The 22442-nt window shown below is 38.7% G+C and overlaps 1 protein-coding gene across 2 annotated transcripts in view; it reads right to left on the bottom strand.

The window, feature by feature from the left end:
• The window catches only part of Mhcl (Myosin heavy chain-like), a 303279-nt gene extending 281315 nt beyond the window's left edge, over positions 1-21964 (bottom strand). Inside the window, exons 1-3 of one of the 2 annotated variants that reach the window (XM_083128453.1) lie at positions 21689-21964; positions 16448-16532; positions 9656-10810 (exon numbers count right to left, since the gene is read on the bottom strand). In XM_083128453.1, the coding sequence (XP_082984579.1) occupies positions 9656-10810; positions 16448-16532; positions 21689-21699 (1251 nt within the window). In that variant the 5' untranslated portion in view covers positions 21700-21964. The remainder of the gene's footprint in view (positions 1-9655; positions 10811-16447; positions 16533-21688) is intronic. The other variant, XM_083128454.1, reaches the window with a different exon arrangement.
• Positions 21965-22442: the final 478 nt, after the last annotated feature.

The raw sequence follows: 22442 nt of genomic DNA, 5'->3' as shown, positions 1-22442 counted from the left end.
GCAAACCCCGTAGCAGCTGTAGGAATTCCATTACTTTCACAGACTCTTAACACTTGCAACGTTTCACTTTTCTTTTCCCACTCATGGGAACCAGGTCTAAGTTTGAATCGCAGTGAAAGCCACTTGCGGGCTACTAAAAATCGAGTGCGCTAATGGCCTATTACGTTACCTTATGAAACCCAACTGCTTAATGCATAGGAAGCCATGTGGTGTGCGTTCATATACAGTAAGTAACACCATACATGCCAGCACAATGTCTTTCAGGTTCTCATTTAATTATTCGCACTTGCCTTAGGAAACAAAAAACCGAAATAAAATTAGCCACAGATTGATTGATTTGCTTTATTTTACTTCGCTTTTGGTGCCAGTTTTGGCTAATTTGCGAAGATGGGGATGAGTGATGAATGGACACTTACAAACATCCATGCCCAGGCCTGGATTCGAACCCGGAACCCCTGGCGTCGTAGCGCGATGTGCTAACCACTTCGCCACGGGGGCCAGCATCATGTTGTTCTTGTTCTGGTACAGAAGAAGTAATAATATGGGTCCGGAAGTGTGGCAAAATGCCTTTTCTTCCTGCTGATTTATTGATAAAATTTTTCTTAATGTACATTTTTCTATGTTGTTGCTAATGTTTTAGTAGAATTTTCATTTTGCCTATTTTGTACCCTACTGCCTACCTTTTTTTATTTTAATGCCTCTCTATGCCATTTTTATTGAAATTTTCGATAACTCATTTTTTTCAAAACCGTTATTTATTGGCACATAATGGTGTGTTTCCAGAGGCAATTACAAAGCTGGAAAAAAGGGTTGAAACTCTTAACTCTTACAGTATCCATGAAGGTCTTCCAGGAATCTGTGCAGCAGCTGCTGGAAGTTACCAAGAAAAGAGAGGTTACCTGTTGCAGAAAAGTGCAAACGTGGAATAGGAAAAATTTGAAACAATTTGTGATATTCTTAAAGGTCGAAATTATTTTGTTGACGATGTGAATCCAGCTACAATAGCCTGTTTCAGCATAGTCTAATTACTTCTGTCGAAGTAGAGAGATCATTTTCTGTTGTGAAAAAGCAAATAAAATACAGAAAAACTTCTCCTAACAGACACCTCTAAATTACGGACATTTTTAAATTCCCCGGCAGAAATACATGGGGATTAATGGCAATATTACTTCTCAATAACGGACGCGGACACTGAAAACTGCCTCCCCAACGCAAATAAAACTTCTTAATAACGGACAGCCTGAAAGAAAACGGTCGCAATTCCTGGAATTCGACACAACAATGGCCAGTAGCGCGCATTGTTTCATGCTATACCGAACGTATTTATTTTTAAAAGTGCAGACAGTAGACAGTATTCTTTGTGGATATCTTGAGAAGATGTCGCAGAAACGAAAACGACTGACTTTAAAGGAAAAAGTTGAAGTTATCAACATTATGTTCGTAAAGTACGTATGTAATATGCTTATCCTATTGTGTAACATCCCACACTTCTTTCTGAATAGCGGACACTTCTTAACAACGGACATTTATTTTCCCCCCAGGCCTGTCCGTTATTGAGAAGTTTTACTGTAGATGATTGTGGGTTGAAACTACCAAGGTGGATATTATCTACGATAAATGTTACATTAAAATGGCATTTCCTTGTATACGCTCGAGCGTGGCAGACTCGAACGAGTACGGGCGAGTGAAAGTGGTCCCATGCAGGATTCTACTATGCACAATCCAAACCTTGCCTCAAAACACGGAAAATCGGTGTATTCATCCGCCATGTTGAAATGCATTCACAGAGTTCGTTCGAATGCTCCTTCAAAACATTTCCTGCAACGCTACGCCTTCATTATAAAAGTATCCGTTCAAAAGCTCTGAATTTACAAAATTCTTCTTGGCCACAGTCATTTCTTTAAATTCCCAAATCAATTTTGAAACTATTATTACAAAATTGTTGCTCAGGTAATGTCCCAATATTGCCATGAGCATGGCATTGGAAGCATAAGGAATCTTGTTAAACACGTGAATAAAAAAATGAGTTGTGAATCCAAAGCAGGGACTGGAAAATTCCAAAGTCGATGTGGTTGGAAAATTCCTGCATCGGAAACGTTTGAAGTTACATGATGGCGGAGCCAGTCACTACGGGGAAATATTTGATCGCACGTGTTTCATGTTAGCCGAGGAAGCCTGCATCCTATAAAGCTCCGTGATGGATACTGACAACCTCACATTTGTACAATCACTCCAGGGTGAAACAACATCGTTAGGTTACGCAACGACGCCACACACTTCGCCTCGGTTCTCCTGGAACCAGAAACGCTCGTTCCATATGGTATGCACGCAGCACACTCGTGGCTTTTCTCTTCAATGTTTTACAGTGAAACTGCTTGTTATTCCACACTGTCTCTATCTGCATCGTAAACGAAGACTTAGAATTATTTGCATCTTGTATCCCTTTTATACCGCATTACGATAATCGCAACGATGAAGATGAATGACAAATGAGTTGAGTTTTGTGTTTAAAGTCCACTATATGCATAGTAAAGTCGGCTTTAGACTTAAGCATTTCCTTTAACATTTTTGCTAGCATAAATGCTATGTAAATGCTTCCAAAAATCTTATAGCAGGTAGTACTTTACACGCAAACATTTCATGTAACTTTTCTGCTAGCTTTTGCGATTACAATGTATAACATATACAGCATGAAAGGCACGTCGTGTTACACCATCTATGCTGAGTGCAGGGTGCTTACATTTGAAAAAACTAAAATATTATTCCATACGTGTACAGTAAAGGTTGTAAAGTATGTATTTAAGCAGCGCCATTGTTTTGTACCTAATAACTGTTTATACGAAACTTTATTCCTCTCGGTTAAATAGTTATCGGCTTTTAAACATGTGAAGTGATACATTGTTTACATCTCCCGCGGCCGCCATTACATATGCACTCGTGACCTAGGGGTCTCTTCTGATTGGTTATGCTACGAAAAATGCTACGGAAATAGTAGTTTTTTGGTCATGGTATGAATGTTAAGAAAAATTCTAAGGAAAATGCTTTCGTCTAAAGCGGGCATAAGGCTAATTGGGACTGGACCTACACGTTAAAGTGGAATCCGAACCCCTATGTGCCTCCACCGAGTAGTGAACCCGGGAAATGATAAATAAGAATTGATGCAGAGATGAGTAATGTAATGCCGTTTTTAATGTTAAGCACATCCTTCTCGAATGTACCGATTATAATTTCCTCAAAGTTTCAACCTTCCCAGTGATTTATCATCCATGATGATGATGATAGTGTTTCAGCTAATGTGTTTAGCCTTTGTGAGAAGAGCAGGCCTTTCCACAGTCTCAGAGGAAGTTTTTTAGTGTCTCCTTACATTTTTGATGTGTCATGTACGTCCCGTGCAGGTCCCTTTACAATATGTACTTTCCTTTAACCTTTCTTAAAGGTTTTCTTTACCACCACATTTTTAAGTCTCAGGTAAGGATCTTAGGTAAGGGGATTTTCCCCGTTTACATTGAAGGGTGCAAAATGGCCATATGTGCCGACGAACCCAAAAATTTTAACTCATTCATTCATTTTAAGTCCTGTTTATGCACAGATCGGCTAATCTGGACTAGGCCTGAAGTTTAAAGTGGGATCAAATACTATTAAAGTACGAGGAAATAGGATGCGCCCTCTCAAAGGAAAACATATACCCACGTGCCGACATATTTTTAATGGTTTCAGCCACAGGGAGACGAACTCTGAGCAGGAAAATTCCAATTTCCTTTCCCCTCTGCTTATCCTTTGTGGTGATCCATGGGTCAGCAGCTCTCTGACGTAACGGTGGTCTCGCTTCACCAAGAGAGTGTGGTCGAGGCGACAGCGGAAGGGTGGAACGCCAACCAAAAAGCTACGCAAACATGGAATCACGATATCATTTGCTGCTTCACCTTCGCCTCCTGTAGGAGCCTAGAGAGTAGCAAATATAGGTCTTTGGAACCTTCAGAGCAGTTTAGAAGCAACGAGTTATTTCTTCTTGAAATAAGTAACGAAATAAGTTTCTTTTGGAATTACTTTTTTGATTGATTTGGTTTGTTTTACTTTGCTTTGCTTTTCTGCCACTTTTGGCTAATCACGAAGATGAGGATGAATGATTAAATTTATGAAGGGTCACTCACAAACTATCATTACATTTTGTACGTTTCAACAGTGATAAACAAATTTCAATTCATACATCCATTTGTTGATGGAAAATGTTTTACGTCAGTTACTTTTTTCAACTTTGAATGTTCTTACTTTACATATTTGACGTTTATTGTTATTTATTGATAATTTTTGCATGGCCACCAATAAGAAAAGAACAATTCACTTGCACTTCCAACGTATAAGTAAATGTAACTTCTTAAAGTAATGGTAATTCGATTACTGCTACGGGGTGTAAGCGGTGAACTTTCCAAAGATAGCCAAATTTCAACCTCCCATGTAGTATACATCCTGGAGTGCATTTTTCAGACTAACGAGGCTATGGCGTATGGACTCACAGCCAGTATAATTCTCTGTGGGGCTCGTGTGGTACCGTCCATATATGTTTGTAATTGTCCCTTCATCCCCGTCTTCGCAATTGGCCAAAAGTGGCAGAAAAGCGAAGTAAAATTAACTAAATCAATCCAGGAATGCGATAGTTGTATTTTCAATGGCCTGAATGAATTGAGAACACGCAGTAAGCGTCAAACTCAGTTTTGCAATAATCTGCAGTTCCAGAAGAACATTATATACTAAAGCTTGCCTTCGTCAGCTCTATCTCTTGTCCACCTGGTTTCGAGAAGCCTCTTTGGGTGTTTCCAATACAAACAGCGAGAGCATACACAAATATTTGCACTCTGATAAAGCGTATCTTTGTTTACCAGTTACTCCATATGCGTGGATTATCGTCACCGGAGAGCGTATTCAGAAATGATGCGGCAAGAACGGGGTTCGATATTAGTTGCTGAAATCGCAAAACCCTTCCAAGCTCATGGTGCGGTGCAAAAGTACTTACAGTGAAAAGTATTAAGAACTCTCAATCATTAAATCAAATGTGTTTTTGTGTCCGCATTAAACACGTGTGTGTGCTTAAGATTTATACAGGCATGATAAATTTGTGTATGTTTGCGGAAGGGAGCAGGAGTCTTTTAAGTCTCATGAGGCTCATAATAAGTGCCTTCACAGAGATGTTACTGGAATTCCTTCACGCGTTACAAAACTTTCAAATACCACACTACCGACAAGTCAACTTGTGAGAACAGCACATGATCCCAATACTTTATCAAACTGCTCCGCTTCCTGTATCTGGTCTATTCACGCAAAAGTGTACCCTGGATTAAAAGCACAATTTAATCAATTTTCCCATAACAATAATCACATGAAATCTGAAGAAATGAATCCACAATATTCCGCTTAAGAAGAAAAAATATCGAAATTATTGCAACCGGGCTTCTAATAAATACGATTTGTATTATTTTGTGCGTTACTTGTCTTAACCCACTTATTCAGTTGTAGCACATAATAATACATATTTTGCCACCTCCCTGTTGCGTACGCACTCATCTTCGTGCCATTACACAAGGAACACCTGGTATTCACAAAGCTGAGAAAAATTACATTTACTGCCGAGTACGAAAAACGTTTAAGGTTCATGATTATTTTCATATTTTATAATGCCTTCTTATCACAAAATTGCAACGATATTTCACCGTTAGGTTTCCTGACTTTTGCAGGTCTTGTTTCGTATGAATGTATTAGACTTTCTAACTACTTTATGTTATGCGTGATAATTATATGTCCTATTAATGTTGGTTCTCTCGAGTAGAGGTAGGACCAAATACGTTTACTTTCGTCTTAAGACTCGATTGGATTCTCGGCCGACGCCAGGGCAGTTTTTTCCAATTTTCCTCTCCTTTGGAAAAATCCGCTTGGATATTCAAAAAGATAAGAGGAAATCCTTTCCCGTCAATGTTGGTGAGAACTCACTCAAAGCCGCCGAGAGGGGATCACCTCCTGTGCAGCGCCCAAATTTGAATTACAACTGTGGGACCGCTCTCGAGTTAGGGCCGGAAGGGTGAAGCGACTTGCAGCCAAAGCTGGCAACTAACCTTAAATCTTTCGTTCATGCAGCATGATACAAAAATTTGAACGCATTATTATTAAACTGCATGTCTCTCTGACTGAAAGAGAACATACGACTTCACTTGATATTTTATAGAAAAAAGGTGATACCTAGACAAGAATGTCACACAAAATATATCACTTAATAATTTTGACTGCGCGATATTCCTTGAGGTTTTTTTTCCCGAATCAACTCAAAACTCAATTACGGTCACAGGGATAGTAAAATCTGTGAGAATAATTCCAAAGGAGTGTGTGTAATATTAAAAAAAACAGCACGCAACGTACAAAGAATAGAAACGGCATAAGTTTCCGTACTTTTACAACGTAATAAAATTACACGTTGCCATGGTTTCAAAGTTCGAATTCGAATGCTTGTTCTACGCGCTTACTTTAATATCTTACATCGTGTGCACATAATATGCATGGTGTCAAGACATTACTATTCGAAAATAAATAATTGCAGTTATCTGCACAAGTAAGGATCTGTGTTGTTCCAAACGGTAACTGGAAATTGACTCAGCTGTTACTTTATACAGAGTGTACACAAATAATTCCTGGAATCTACACAAAACATGAATACAGAAATTCATTTTTAAACTAAAAGCTACGGAGGGTGTGTTTTAGCGCTCACTAGGTTACGATGTGCGAATCCTTCATGACTCGACAGACAAATCTTCTCCGAGAACGGGCAAAATTACGAGCATAGCCCCACATGGAAAACAGAGGGGAGTATAGATATTATCACATCCTGAATATAAATGAACGTTAGCGCCTGGGACATATGCAACCTGTTTCATACAGATGACATCTGGGTTGCATATCCTACATGTTGTTTCATTATCTAGCTTCATTCGTGAGAATACAGGGTGTATGATATAATAGTGATCCCAACCAGATAATGCACAAACAGGTTTACAGGAGGTTCTGAAAGTGACGACCGTAACAAAGGTACACTTTGATCGTCTTGAACATCCTCCTAAACACACGTTGGAAGCTTGTCGACAGAAGAGTTCTTTCTTTCGCGTTCAATTTCAAGTCTCCCACTGTTCGTGCATTTGTCTCGTTTTGTTTTCACCTTTTCCACCACAAAGTGAGATCAGGTGATCTCTGGGGCCATAATCCTTTTGAGACGAACTGATCTCGAAACTGTGCCTCCAAGAACGGCATTGTTTGTCTTGCAATGTGAGCAGGAGCGCTATCCTGCTGGAACCATGTGTAATTTTTCTCGTGCACTGTTTGCTGTTCTACGAAGGGTGTCAGAATTTGCTCAATGTAGACTGCATAAAACTCCCACTCCACCGTCAGAGGGGAGGTATGACAAAACGTGTGATACGACGTGGAGGGCACAGGTGGAGCAAACTATGTACCAATATGGATTTTTTCTGTTGATATTACATTCTCTCTAATCCCGTGCATGGGGCTACTTTTAACGAAACATCGTAGTACACCTAGGTAGAAGTTAAATTTGATTCACGACTAATTTCTATTTTCCGTCGCGTTTTCTCACATTTGGTTAATCGCAACGACGATTGAAACACATGCTCAAAGAAACATCCACGCCCAGATTGGGACTTAAAAGCATTAAAAATAAGGGAAAGTTAAAAATTTAAAAAATAAGATTGCGCGAATTTTGAATCACCCTATGCGACAACCATTAGGAAAAAAAAGATAAAAGATCAGTATGCACTTAGTGGCTAGAACGTATGAATAATATTGTGCATCGCCTACCATACCAACAGAGTTAAAACTTTGCAGCGCTGAACTGGAGGTTTCAGGTGCCAAATCAATGTCGCTAATTAAATCTGTCCCGCCCAAGCGAACGTCACTTCGCAAGCAATATCCAATAAAGAGATTAGATCAATATACGTTAAGAAATTTAGGGCACGGAGTAGAATGGAAGTCAATTCTAGGATCAGGGTGTTACTCATTTGACAAGCACAGCAATGAATTATTCAAGTGTCCGTGAATATCTAAAAACATGTAGCATATTTAACCCCTTACAGTATACGTCACAGAAAAAAAGCCTTTTACTCTGTCACAGTGGTCACGCAAGGCATTGATCAAATTCCTCTACCTCTTATAATTTTAACACGTAAAAAAAAGTGTGCGCCTGAGGGCATGGTCAATCGAACTTTAGAGCATCATTATTGAGTCTAGTAGGATCCCCCGATGGCGCAGTGGTAGCGTCGTCACCTTGTAATCAAGGGGTCACATAGTGGTAAAGTGGACTTAAAACAACAAATCAATCAATCTAGTGGGATCCGACCCACTGTGTGTCCCCACCGGACATCGAACCCGGGACCCCTTCATTACACGGCGACGATGTTATCGTTGCGCCACCAGGGAGGCCCTAAAACATCATTATTCTTATTTCACAGCAAAATACTACAATGACATGACAATACAACAATGATATTGAGAAACACGTATGCAAAAAACAACTCTACGATTTATTCATATGGCGACCACTGGGTGTAGCGCTGACCCTGCCACAACAGACCAAACTCTCACAGCGAGTAGAGGATATTCAGACGAACAACCGTGGTAACTTTTCGCGGGTTGGGGTCTCGTTTGGACGCTACGATACCTCCCCAGAAGGAATTTCCTAACCTGTACGTCTGCAGTCATTGAGGGAAAAATTCATGGTTGCCACTGTTGTATATTTTTCCTGTCGAATAAGATACCAAAATATGGTACGTGAATAGCATCACGCCAGAATGCATTCCAAGTTCATAGTTTTAATTCCCCTCACCAGTTTAAATCATGCATGTATCACCATCTACGTATTATCCTACATATAAAGCATTAAATAATGACTGAATACGTTTGGTCTACATGTCTTCATCTTTCTAAGGTCGGACCTTGCCTTTATTGGTTACACAGTATGTTTCGTGGTTTTCAGACATAAAAATAAATGTAACTGGCAACCCTTAATCTGAGACTCGTTGCTGCATACAGGATAGAAAATATTCTTTTTCGAACTTGGGAAGAATTACTCGTTCGGCTATTTTCATTTAGAACCACTTTAATAACAGTGGACGCTAGTGGCAACCCTGCCATGAGGTCCTGGAAGTTAGATCCGTGCTATTGTTTGTTGGGTTGCATACCTACACGATAATTTGAAGCGCTTATCGTGCCGAATCTAAACTGAAATTTCGACGTAATGTTTATTAGAGGGTTAGTTGTTCCGATATTTACCAGGTGAAAACACATGCACAATATATAAAATGGTTCACTTTGAATTCCATCAACATATTGTTTTTGCCAAACATATTGAATTTGTATTGCGAGGAGGAAGATGAACGAAGGGGAACAGGAGAAATGCATTTGATTTAATATTCATCACTAGAACAATATTAAAATCTGAAGATTACTGCCGTTTAGACTTTAGAGTCGTTTAAAGTCAATTTTAGATCGGACAGTATTGTAGAGACTGGTGTATTTGTTTTGGTAAAACATCATAATATTCAATGCACAGCGAGTTTACACATTAATTTTGATAGTTAGAAAGAAAAAAAGCGATGTCTGCACTCACCTTCACACTAACACTTTCTCCAGACGACTTGATCATGTCGATAATTTCCTCGCGCGACTTATCGTCCACACCAACCCCGTTCACTTCTAGCAGCCTGTCTCCAGGAAGGAGTCCCGTTTCGTTATTCTGGGTGATGGAACCGGGCTCGGCGAAGATCACGGCCTTGCGACGATCCGTGGAGACCTCGCCCACCCGCTCCATCACCATCGCCCGTCGAAGAGAGAACCCGAAGTCCCCGCGAGGCTGCCGACGAATCGACAGGATGCGAGGTTTCGGCAGGGGCACGGGCACCACGTCGGGGAGCTGGAGTTCGACGTCGAAGCTGCCGGCGCGGCTCAGGAACCCCTGACTCTCCCCCACGGGACTGGTGCTGAAGGGAGGGGTGGCGAAGCTCGAGTCCGTGAGGCTGTCCGCGCTGGGGCTCGTGATGAGCTTGGGTGGGGTGAGGTAGTCGCCGCTACCTAGAGAGGGGAACTCGTCGCTGGCCCTGCTGGACTCCGCCGGGCTCACGTGGTTCTCGTGCACTTTCCGCTGCACCACGCAGTCACCGTGCTTCTGCTGCAGCACCGCCACGTTCTGGTACGTTATCACCTCGTTCTGCAGCGTGTTGCGCACCAGCACCGTCGTGTCGTCCAGCTGCGCCACGTGATTCACGGATCCGTCCGACCCGTAACTGGAACGTCCCTGCTTGAGGATCCCGCGCTTCGGAGGCTTGGGAGGGACGGGCGGGCGGTTCGACTTCGGGCCGTCGCGGGTGAGCGACGTGAGGCTGGCCTCGCTGCTGTCGCTCTGCGTGAGGGTGTCCCGGAACCACGACGACGAGGACGGGCTCGGGCTCGCCGGTGCAGGCCGCCCGCCCTCGACGTCCCGGTCGCCCGAACGGTCCAGCTCGGCGAAGAAGCTGGCGCTGTAGTCGGCCGTTATGCCGCTCGGCAGCTTCTCCTTCTCTTTCCTGCGGCCGCGGATCTTCAGAGACCTCCGCACCTCGTCCAGCCTCAGGAGCTCGTCGGCAGACATTCGTTCGCGATCGCGCTTTTTGTTCTCTTTCCGCTCTTTCTTCTCCTTCTTTTTCTTTTCCTTCTCTTCTCTGTCCTTCTCTTTCTCCACCCCGCCACGATCCTTTTTCATGAAATTGAACATAGTTGCCTTCTGCACCTGCAAAGAAAAATAACAACGTTACACTCAGGAAAACTAGGTACACTTAATTCGTCCATGTAATCAAGATTTCAGTGGATTACCGACAAAAAAAAAACTTACAAATTTTGTGACTAACACATGCAGGGAAAATACAATTACATAAAAATTAGCACGCCATCTTCTTTGAAATGAGTTGAACTTGTGTGGTACTGACTGGCTCATCTGCTAGTTTTCACATTACACGATATGTTACCGTACTTGTTGGTATGCTTTTGTTCAGATAATCTACAAATATGGACGAGTGATTTGAAGAACGTTGTAGGGGAATGGCTGCTGCTGTTAATAAAAATTAAAATTCAAAGAGAAAGAGTGGCTTTTCCAAATTTAACTGGGGCACCGATTACTATGCTCATTCAAATAAGGGGATGATCGGTTTTACTCAAACAACCCCAGATGCGTAAATAACACCCCTGCAACCTCCGAGGTGTGGGTAAGGGAAGGGTGTGGCCAAATTTTTCTTCATATTATCAAAGTCAATAATTTTGTAAAAAAAACGAGAAACTATACGAATTTTATCACCGCAAACAGAAAATGTTATCAATAAAAAAAAGTAGTAAGTGATTCACTGTGTTAGTAGAAAACTTTCATTAGCTGAATACTCTCCTTGATTGTGTAACCGAAGGATAAACGACAGGCAAAAAAATGTGCTGGCAATGCTGACTTCCACCCAAACCCGAAATTGTTAGTGCCAGATTTTCCATACCCGACATTATTTTTTAAATAATGGAGGAATATAACATCCTTAGTTGGGGATCCTGCTGGTACCACCACATATGGCAATGTTGTATATTCCAATACTTCACTATAAACATAGCACACTATAATGTATGAAATAGTTTTTAATGGATACTTTATTTAGTATATCAGTATATATTACATTCTATGTTCTAAAGAACTAGAACTTTGCTGTCCACTCCTGAGTTGTTTAATTCAGAAGAATTATTGATTTTGTTGGTAATACAATTAATTTTTTCACTGTAACAGCAGATAACTCTAGAAAGCACGCATCAATAAACCATTTTATGTACGTAATAGTATATGTTGGAAACTCCTACTATTCAACCTCTTCAAAGTCTGTACACATATGAAATACTTCATTTCAAATCACAGCTGCAGTAACTTATTCATTCTGGTTCCTATTGTAACATTTTTTTGTAGGAGTTCCCAAAACATATCACACAAATGTACTTCAAACGTTCTTCTTGATTATGGAAAATAGCACGATCACTTGATCATATCAGCTATGGACAGACATGGTTACTGGATTACTTGACTGTCCCAGTTTTAACATGGAATCCCATGCACTGAGATAACCAATGTGGGATGGTTGATTGATTGGGTTTATTTTACTACGTTTTTCAGCCACTTTTGGCTATTCACAAAGATGTGGACAAGTGATGATATGATGAAATTGATGAAGGGACACTCACAAAGAACACTCGTGCCCAGGCTGGGATTCAACAACGGGATCCCTTACATTGTAGCACGTTGTGCTAGCAACTCCACCATGGATGTTGGCTAATGTTGGATGTCTAAAGTCCTGTTTAACTTTTGACAACTTATGAAATTACTTTCAGATGTTAATGTGCAAACACAAAATGTACATCTCAGATTTTGCAAAAAAAAAAAATGCACAATAGGCTCAATAGTCGAATTTTGAACTTGCCACTGAAGTTCCTGGGTTTGAGTACCAATGAGAGTATGGGTCCTTTATGAGTGTCCCTCCATTAATATCATCATTTATCCGCATGACCATTATTAGGCAAAATTGCAAGAACAGCAACATTAAATAACTTGCATATTATTATTAGCAATAAATAGTTCTACTGAATTTCCACTTTCATGTATTTGTCGCTTTCTCAATCTACAACAAATTTAGTTTATTTTTACCTAATTTTAAATATAAATTAACATTTGTTGGAGGTGTGCACATGAATCATGTTCTCATGCTGTGAAGATTCTACATGAGAATAATGAAACAAGAAGTTTTACAATGAGGTAGATTTCCCATGCCACGAACTACTGGTATCAAATTTATTAATACACGTTACACTTTTTTTTAGCCAACAAAAACATCAAATATTGCTTACTAATATGTTTTGATATCAATTTCATAATAGTTAGAGGTGTTGTCAGCTACTGCATTGATCACATTAGAAAACATGAAACAAAACTTTATGCAGAAATAAGTTTACAATTTAAATATTTGTGTTGCAAATATCATATTATTATGTGAATAGGATTTGGCCTTCTAACCCCATTAATGTGTGCTTCAGTTTCCAAGAAAGAAATTTAGTACTATTACAAATTTAAACAATTTTATTTTTAGTTCAGTTCTTCGTCTGAGGAAGACCCTGATACAGGGTTGAAACGTTATTTGTTAAGTGTTTTTATTTCTTAATAAATCTGCTTTGGTCAGCAACTTAGTGTTTTTTAATATGGAAACAAGGCTTAATTATATTACAATTTTACTGTTAACATATTCACTAACAAAAGGTAAAAAAATGCAGAGTAACGTAGCTTACAATTTTCATGTCCTGATTTCATGTGGTATAGAGCGACCACAAGGAAAAAAAACCTTGGATGAAAAGCCCCCGTGCAGCTTTCCCTTCAGCTCGGGCCTCCTTGCGGGAGTACGGTGCACAGGAGTCACGGATTTACGCAGGTTTCTTTGCTTGTGGTTCCACTATAGACATGTCCAGGGTTGGCACTATCAAAAGCTAGTCACCCTGCTTGCAATGTGCATGGGAGTTAATATGTTTGACCAGTTGGATAGGAGATAATTGAAGACTGAAATTCAAAACAAGTAGCGCCATTTATTAGACATTCTGTCTCTATGATTCATGTACGTACCATGGCTAATACTATTCAAATGAAATCAGTCTATCGGCTAGTACTTCAGGAGTACACAGTGCATTAACAGAGTAACAGATCTTTTAACATGGTACTGGCCTTGATATAGATCACATAGACAGTTATTTATCCATGTGCTCTTACACCCCCTTCCAGAAATGCCATTTTGGGATGAAATTTACCTTTACACAGCCGATGCCTCCCACCACAACGAAAAATTCTGGATAAACTCCTGCACATAAGACACCAAAATCTAGTAGCTTCAGAATGACATTTAGCTTCTTTTGAATTTCCATCATTCAACTGATGAATTAACGTGCATCTGGGAGAATGTAAATAACTTAACGCTCCTCCTAGTAACCTGTCATTACAATAGGTTTGCGACAGTGGCGTAGCAAAGTTTACTGGGGAGTACCCTGAAAGCAAACTACACGAGGCCCTTTCCAAAATAATCATCCAGAATACGGTAAGTGTACAGGTAATGGTGATGCCATGAGGATGGATGGGCATTAAAGAATTGGCTAGTAATTCCCCATCCACAGTCTGCAAGGCAAGAAATTAACACGTGCCTCCAAAAATATGCTGCACTTGGTCTTCCCACTTACTTTCTATTGTTGATATGTATGCGTATCATGGAGTTATTAGTACGTGAATTTCTACACAAATAGCCGGAATACGAAATTGGAGATATCTGTTATGACAATGCAGTGGTGGAGTCAGAATTCTGTGTTGAGGATGAAGAAATACTGTTTTGGGAACTGTTTAAAGGATAGTAAACTATTCTCACTTGGATGTAGTGGATTCAACTGCAAAAGCCACACCCTTGGCTGTGTCAGCCTATGTCCAATGGAAAATCCTTCATATTTGTTTGAAAATATTAATAGTGACTATTCAAGTAAACTCATTCGAGTGTTTGGTGTTCAACACCTTACATTTTCCTTGAGATGTTTTAATTTTGCTGGCAGCAGAGTCATCCAGGATTTCTAGCTTAACCAAATGTGACAATCCTGAGTTCTATCCAAGATGGAGGTAAAAATTGTTGGTGTTTTTTTGATTTATTAGAAAGAAATAGTCGCATACAGTGGTGGAGGGACATGATTCACTCGTCATGCCATCCTTGAAAGGATGTTGCGATGTGAACATGGAATTTACTTTTAAATTGATACGAATCATACCTAATGATGCACTTTCTTTTCAATATATTAATACATATTTCTCACTATTCAAACTAGGTGATAGTAACTCAATAGAAATGTCACTAAAACTTCAGTACAGAAGATAAGTTAATTCAAAATTGACCTATTTCCAAGAAACTTCAAAGCTAAAACTTGACTATACTTTTCCTCAGAACAGTTATAGAATACACAACTTATTAATTCAAAGACCACCGTATGATAGTTTACTTTCAAAGTATGCAACTCAACCATCCGTGTAGCACCAAAAAAAGTGATGAACTCATTTGTGGCACTTGATTAATACAGTACGGCTAGTGCCAACTGCTGATAATTTTCTAATCTGACCTCCATGGTGGAGTTGTTAGCGCAACATGCTACAATGCCAGGGGTTAAGAGTTCGAATCCCAGCATGGGAATGGGTGTTCTTTTTGAGTGTCCTTTCATCAATTTCATCATATCATAATTCGTCCTCATCGCCACGATTAGCCAAATCAATCAATCAAAAATGTCCTCCAAGTAAACTGACAGTAAACGAGAGCAAGTTTTTCTATTCAGTGCTCACCTCAAAGAGTTTGCAGCTTAAATGGATTGGTTAAGTGATGAAGTCACTAGTAGCCGATGTCCCGGATGTATGTTTTCAAACAAAACTTTCAATCCACTTGCTCCAGTCCTTTTGCATTGAAAATGTATCATAAAAGGATAACTTTTGTTACATTGGCAGCAGCTAAATAGTGAGATGTATTGCACATCAGTGTAAAGATTAGATTCTGGTGTACATGTAGATATTTTACAAATTTCTTACAGATCACGGGTTGATTAAGAAATAACGTAAGAAAATGTGGTATTTTTTGAGAAAATACACGGAAAACTTAAGCCCTTGGAACATTGGCAGCTTTAGTCCATACTTATCTAGTCTTTACTTTGATGCACGATACACATCATATTTCTGTTTCCTGACTGCTGTCACAGTAAGAAAAGTCACACCTTCATGATTATTTTGCAATAGCAAAGCATAGGGACTTTGTGGTGTGAAAGTTTGTTTGGAAACATACATCTGGGACACTGGCCCTGGTGATGTCATGCTTAGCCAGTCCACTGTGGCATTTTTGTCCCTGCGAAGTTTAACCAGACTGAGTTGAATATCATTCCCAAAGAAATATAGTGTTCTCGGGCATTCACATTCACCACATGTACCTTAGCTGAATGTTTACAGATATGCGATGCTGTTGAATTTCTGTGATTATACAAAATAACAAAGCACATAGAGAGGCTCCTATAACTAAGGTTCATTTATTTCCCCCCTCTATGGAAGAAAATTTGTCTGACAAATCTCTTCAGAAAATGCAAGCTTTTCTTGCACAGTATTATTTTTAAATATGAAGTGAGTACAGATAGTGTGGGTTTAAAGTATAAAGTGAGTAAGATAGTGTGGACATAAAAATACGAAGTGAATAAAGTTACTGTGGATATAAAAATATGAAGTGAGTGTGTGGGTATAAAAATATGATCCTTAAATATCTCCATAATTGCAGGTATCACCACAAGATACTAGGATTCATATACTTACTGATCTCTTATGCAGCGAACATTTCAACCCAGAATCCTGGGGTTTCTTCTGAGCTTCATTAGAAAATTGGAAGAAGGTTAAAAGTCTAGAATATAAAGAGAATATTGGTAAAATAATAAAAAAATAAAATCAAAAAGCTGTAATGTACTGTACTTCATTCTCTCTTCGTCACAATGTTGACTACTGGATGGAAATGCAAGTTCTTCTAACATGTCTTTCCATTGGGTGAAAGTCTTGAGAGTGCAAGGTACACATGTGTGAATTTTAGTATGTTGTGGTTTGATTTTAAAAGCCTTAAAAGTCACCACCACTGTAGTGTCAACAAAAGACCCCCATGGCATGCCTATTCTCCTTAAGTTATCTATCATAGACATCCTTGTCAATTGTCTCCATTTCTGCAGTAAACATATTTATTGAGAAATAAGCTGCATATCTGACGCAATTATACCTATGTACATAATTTTATTTTCACAGGTATACTTAATTATATTACAATCGCAATGCCACGTTAAAGAATTTTCAACTACTTTTGATTGTCAAACAGTTACATAGAAGGGATTCTCCAGGCAAAGATTTTAGCATGTATGTGTATCAATTCTTATTAATATATATCCATGAGCTTTATTCAAATATGTTGGTCAAATCAACTGCTGTGGTACCAAATATGGTACCAATTTTGCAATTTGGATTATAATTTTTAAATTCTAGTCAAACAGAAATTCGGCATCAAAAGATTGAAGAGTGCTGTCTAATTCTGAACAATTAATACCAGTCAGAAAGTTACTGATAAATTTCGATATAAGGAATCAAACACCTGTGCTGTGTGATATGATAAAATTGAATGTTTACTTCTTTCCATGTATTGAAATGGCATAAACACATTTTTATTGGTATGTGAACCGAGATCATACATCCAACACATCTATGTAAGGGAGCTTTCAGACTGAAGCAACAGCTGTCACTTAGAAATAAACCGTCAGAAATTACAGCCTCACATTCTTCTGAAAGCTTTTACAGACCTGACTTCTGTGCTGAGTGTGTCATGCATGAATTTCAGATAAATGAAGTGTGATAGTTTGCTACAAAACAACAAAAAAAAGGTAATAAGATGTCATGTGACCACCACATGTTGTAGTATGAAAATATGTTTTCATGTGCTGGTACTCAATAAACTATATTGAATCTTGCAGCCACAGAAATTTGTAAAAAAAAAAATATGCACTGCTACTTAATGGCATACAAAATGAGTGTGGTGGTCAGCATAACATATTACAATGCAGTGTTTGGAACTGGATCCCCCCACCAAGGGAAGGTAACAGATAACATGATAACAGAATTTATTTCCCCTGTATTGTTAGATTTCCATTTCACTGCTCAGAGATGCGTTGTACTGTCAATTTCAAAAGGTGGACACAATTTGTATCTTTGTCTTTGACCATATTGTTATCTTGGTGCAACAATATTGATAAGGTGCAAATAATAAGAAGAAGAATATTGAAATGCAATTTGTAAAGCAACTCCAGTACACATATAATCTTGTAGCGTGGTGCACGTATGAAGGGTGCAAGTGCATGTTAAAATTAGTAAATACTGCAGTGCAATAACTTAAGTCTCAGTTCCATATGCTACTATAGTATTGCAATATATGTAGCTCATGAGTGGGGTATTGCACAAGGATCTTTCAGATAGTAATTCTGCATGGTTCAAGTTGGCCCCAACAGAGTGCATGTAGCATAATAGTGGAATAAAAATTGGAACTAAGCTTGCCAACATTATGGAATAAAATTCCAGGAGATTTCTTTACAGACTTTAAACCCCTTATATTAAAATATTCTCCAAGACTAATGTACTGAATATCAGCTGCTATCTGTTTGTGGTCTTGCTAAAGTGAATATCTGTTTGGGATCTTGCTAGTGTGAATACAACATTCAATCAACTTCATCAAAACAACCTAGCAACTATGATTTGTAAGTAGGAACAAAACAACATCAATATACACACACTCTTCTGAAGACTAACGAGGATCTGGCATCTAGACCTATGGCCAGCATCATCATAGGGCTGTGTGTGTTTCGTCCTTATTTATGATGAGTATCACTTTACAGCCTCAACATTTAATCGAACTAAGTATATTTTAGTCCCTCGACATTACAGTTATGTTATCTTAGTTGTATTTTAGTTATTATAAGGGGCAGGACCCCGCATAATGTAGCGGGTGCAAAATAGTCTAAGTGCCGACTCACCCAAAATTTCAAATTAAAAAAAAGAGGTGATCCATACTTTAATAATAAATAAAAGTAATTTTACAATTAAGCCCTGCGACAGGTTAAATTTGCAGCAACTTTTGTCATATATAGGCCCAAACGTTCACACAGAATATACTTCCACTGCAATTCTGCAGATTTTTCTCTCTGTGTTATGAACAGCTCGGCAGTTGAGACAAGACTGACATGGCAGATATTGAGTGCTGTTCTTGCGTGAATTAATTGACAAAACCTGCTTCAAACTTAACCTGTCATGGGGCTTACGCCTAATCAATTTTTCAGAAGCAGTGAGGGAGCCAACTGACGTCCTTGTGATGTTTCATTTTGGGGCTAAAATATTATGGTCACCATATCCATAATATGCCGCTACATATATAAAAGCAATAACTAAGACGTCTCTATCACAGACACCCACAAAGAAATGGCCATTCTCTCACTGTGAATTCCTTATGTTGCACGGAATGGACGAATCTTAATGCAGACAAAATGTAAATACATAGATATAGCCATAACAAATTCATATAATGTGGAACAGAATCATCTTCAGGATAAGATCTTTACATGGAACTTATGCCATAAATTATCTTTTATGTTTAAATTCCTATGCAGTTATATTAATGGTTATGAAAATGTAAACAGCAATATGACCATATTCAGAACATGTAGCGTTGTAAGTTGCCCCGCAAAAAAAATTGTAAAGATATCTAATGTTTTAATGTAAAACATATAATTAAAAGCAGTGTAAATCTTGCGACTGAAACAAAAGTATTTTTCTCCTAGATATTGACACAATTCATGTAGCTTTCTTCTACCAAATATAGAGAAAAATCTTCAGGTACAGACAATAATAGTAGTAAAAAATTTGGTAAATATGCGATATTGCCCGAACGGATTTCTTCAAATTTACAGGAGAAACTACTTACTGAAATCAGTTTCTGTAGCATTGTTGAAGTTCTTCGAGGTATTTTCTTTCGCAGAAACTGAAAACTTCACCATAGAATGCTGCAGAACAAGAAATAATCACTTTTTATGTAAGGAACTTGCATTTTCTGTATGCCATTGTTTCCATTATTTACCTGCAGATGGCGCGAGTGTCGAAAGTCACGCGGTCTTGCCTGTGTTTCCAAATGTGCCTTTCTTTTACGAGTATTTTGTTTAACTATGCTTACCTAACCTAACCCACCTAACCTTGCTGGAAATGGTCCATGGGGCTATCGTGAATGGTTTTTGGGGCTATCCGTCAATGGTTTGTGATGACATAATGAACACGAAAGTATGTATTTTTTCGGTTAAGAAGGTTGAAACACTGCATACCAACTCCAAATCGACAAACATAAGCACGAAGCGCGATGATCCATGACGAGTGCACACCATATTGTCTGTTACCCAAGCGGAACAAGGAAGACAAATAATGACTCGTAATATAAAAAGTTGACACTATTTTATGGAAAAAGGCACAACTTCACCTTAAAGAATCTTCTGCAATGCAGAATAGGTACGTATCAATGCTAAAGTTAACGAAATAAAGGAGTGAGAGGTGTTCGGGCTATATTGCATAATTACCAAAAATTTAAATATTATGCTGCCACATGGACAAGCGACCCCTACACGGCATTAATTTTATTTTATAAAGGTTATAAAATATGAAGACATGCACAGATATTTTCTACACATTGGCTTGGTAAGCTTCACATAGGTTTACAAAGAACATTAAGTCAAACATTCATTTTGTAACCATTTGTGTCTTACCATGCATAGCATTAGTGCAAGAGCTGTCAAACATGGGTGCCAAACATGTCGATTTTCTATATAAAAAATCTGTGATTCTAAGCATGTACAAGTGCAATAAACAACATCTATCTCCAATGTTTATAGATTACAGATAGCCTTTTTCTACTCCCGATTTTCAAAATGAAGTCAATTCTACGGCATTTTTAGTGATACCGAACGTAGAGACTAATGTGATTGAAAACAAATAAACACTTATTACAAGTTTCACTGGGGGAAACAAACACATATTATCCATGAATGGTAATGTGCTATTATATGCATTACTTGTGTGCGAATGGGAAAAGACACGGAAGATTTAGGAGGGAATATGTTGTAAACCAACGCTACAGAATATTCACATATAGTGCCAAAGCTAAGTCTAGTTAAGTCACTCTCGCAACAGATAAATGCTTCAGTAGTGGCCAGTAACGTGTCTTTGTATATACATCATGCAAAAATTGGAACATTCATGGTAAAGAGGAAATTATTCACATCCAAAACTCCATTTACTTTCTATACACAGATGCAGATGTGTCGGAGATTATTCCTTATTGTAGTTATGTGTTAGTTATATTTTTTTTTTTCCTGTCCGAGCTATTCATATACGTACAGCAATAAAAATCTAGATACAGGGGAAGGAAATCTTTGCAAATATGGGTCTAGGGAGATCATAATATTCAGAAACTACCTGAACAGTGCCTTATGTAAACAAAATTTGAAGTTACATGTGTGAAAAATGTGATTTTTAAAAACTGCAATTGAGGTAAATTGTAAATATTGTAAAATCATCACATTTTAGTGTCCTACATTATATCCATCTGTACCCTTGGTTATCATAAAAATTGTACAGTAAAAAAATTAACTTTATATTAAAATGTTCTGTATATCCATATAATTCCACTAGCATATTGCTCAGGTTATTATTTTTTTTCCAGCCTTTGGTACTGTAAACTTTCTGCTCTAGCATAAGCTCTGTATTCTTTGTCGATGATTTTTTTTTCTAATCAACACATACATTTGACTCTAAATAATCTCAAAACCTAATAGAAGTGGCCTTTTAAATAAATGTATTTTCATGACATTTACTAATTAAAATATAACTATAAAGTTTCACTATATCAGCATCATCATCACACCAGATGTAAGTTATTTTTAAATTAAACTGTTTCATTTTAAACGTCTATTGTGAAAAATAGTAAATACCTACCGTTTCTTCATCTAATCACATCACTTGTCAACACAAAATCCTGAAGACAAATGACAATCGTATAAACTTAACACCTGACAAGCCACTAGATCTTCATATAAGAACTGAATAAGATTTATTACAGCCTCTTGTTATGTTTCCACACACCGGGTTCATCAACAGAACACTTCTTACACGTTTTTTACTACACATATAGCATGAAGAAGCACCACACAGCCCCCTACATACACACAAACTCATCACCGATGGTACGGCTCGGTAACCAAGCACACACTGCGCAGCGATAGCAAATGTCCGTGTCAGCCTGAAACTTTCCCTCTGCAGCAGAAATTCCCTCTGGAGGGACAATTTCCTGAGGCTGGGGAGACGTTAGCTTGTCTGGCTAGCTGGCTGGAGTGTGACTCAGTGCAGCACTTCCCTTCTGCCGGCGACACCCAGTTTCGATTTACGTGAATTTTGAGGTGGGGCAAGACATGTTCCCTGCATAGCAATATTTCCAGTGAGGTTTTTCGCGACCATGATGAGATGGCAAATGTATGTGCTAATAACAGGTTTGCAAGAACTCGAAACATGCATTTCTCTCTTCAACCGGAACCAACATGATATCGCATTTACTTGAGAATATATAATGGTCTGACACCAATCTACCTTTCCATAAAATTTATTGAAGTATATCCTCTTTCTCCCTTGGTTCGATACCCGGTGGAGGCACATAGTGGTTCGGATCCCACTTTAAACTGTAGGTCCAGTCCCG

The sequence above is a fragment of the Lepisma saccharinum genome, chromosome 9, assembly GCF_977018435.1.
Source record: "Lepisma saccharinum chromosome 9, izLepSacc3.1, whole genome shotgun sequence".
In the NCBI taxonomy this organism is placed as follows: Eukaryota; Metazoa; Arthropoda; class Insecta; order Zygentoma; family Lepismatidae; genus Lepisma; species Lepisma saccharinum.
The sequence above is the reverse complement of the archived record's forward strand: the minus strand, read 5'-3'. Positions and strand labels throughout refer to the sequence as shown.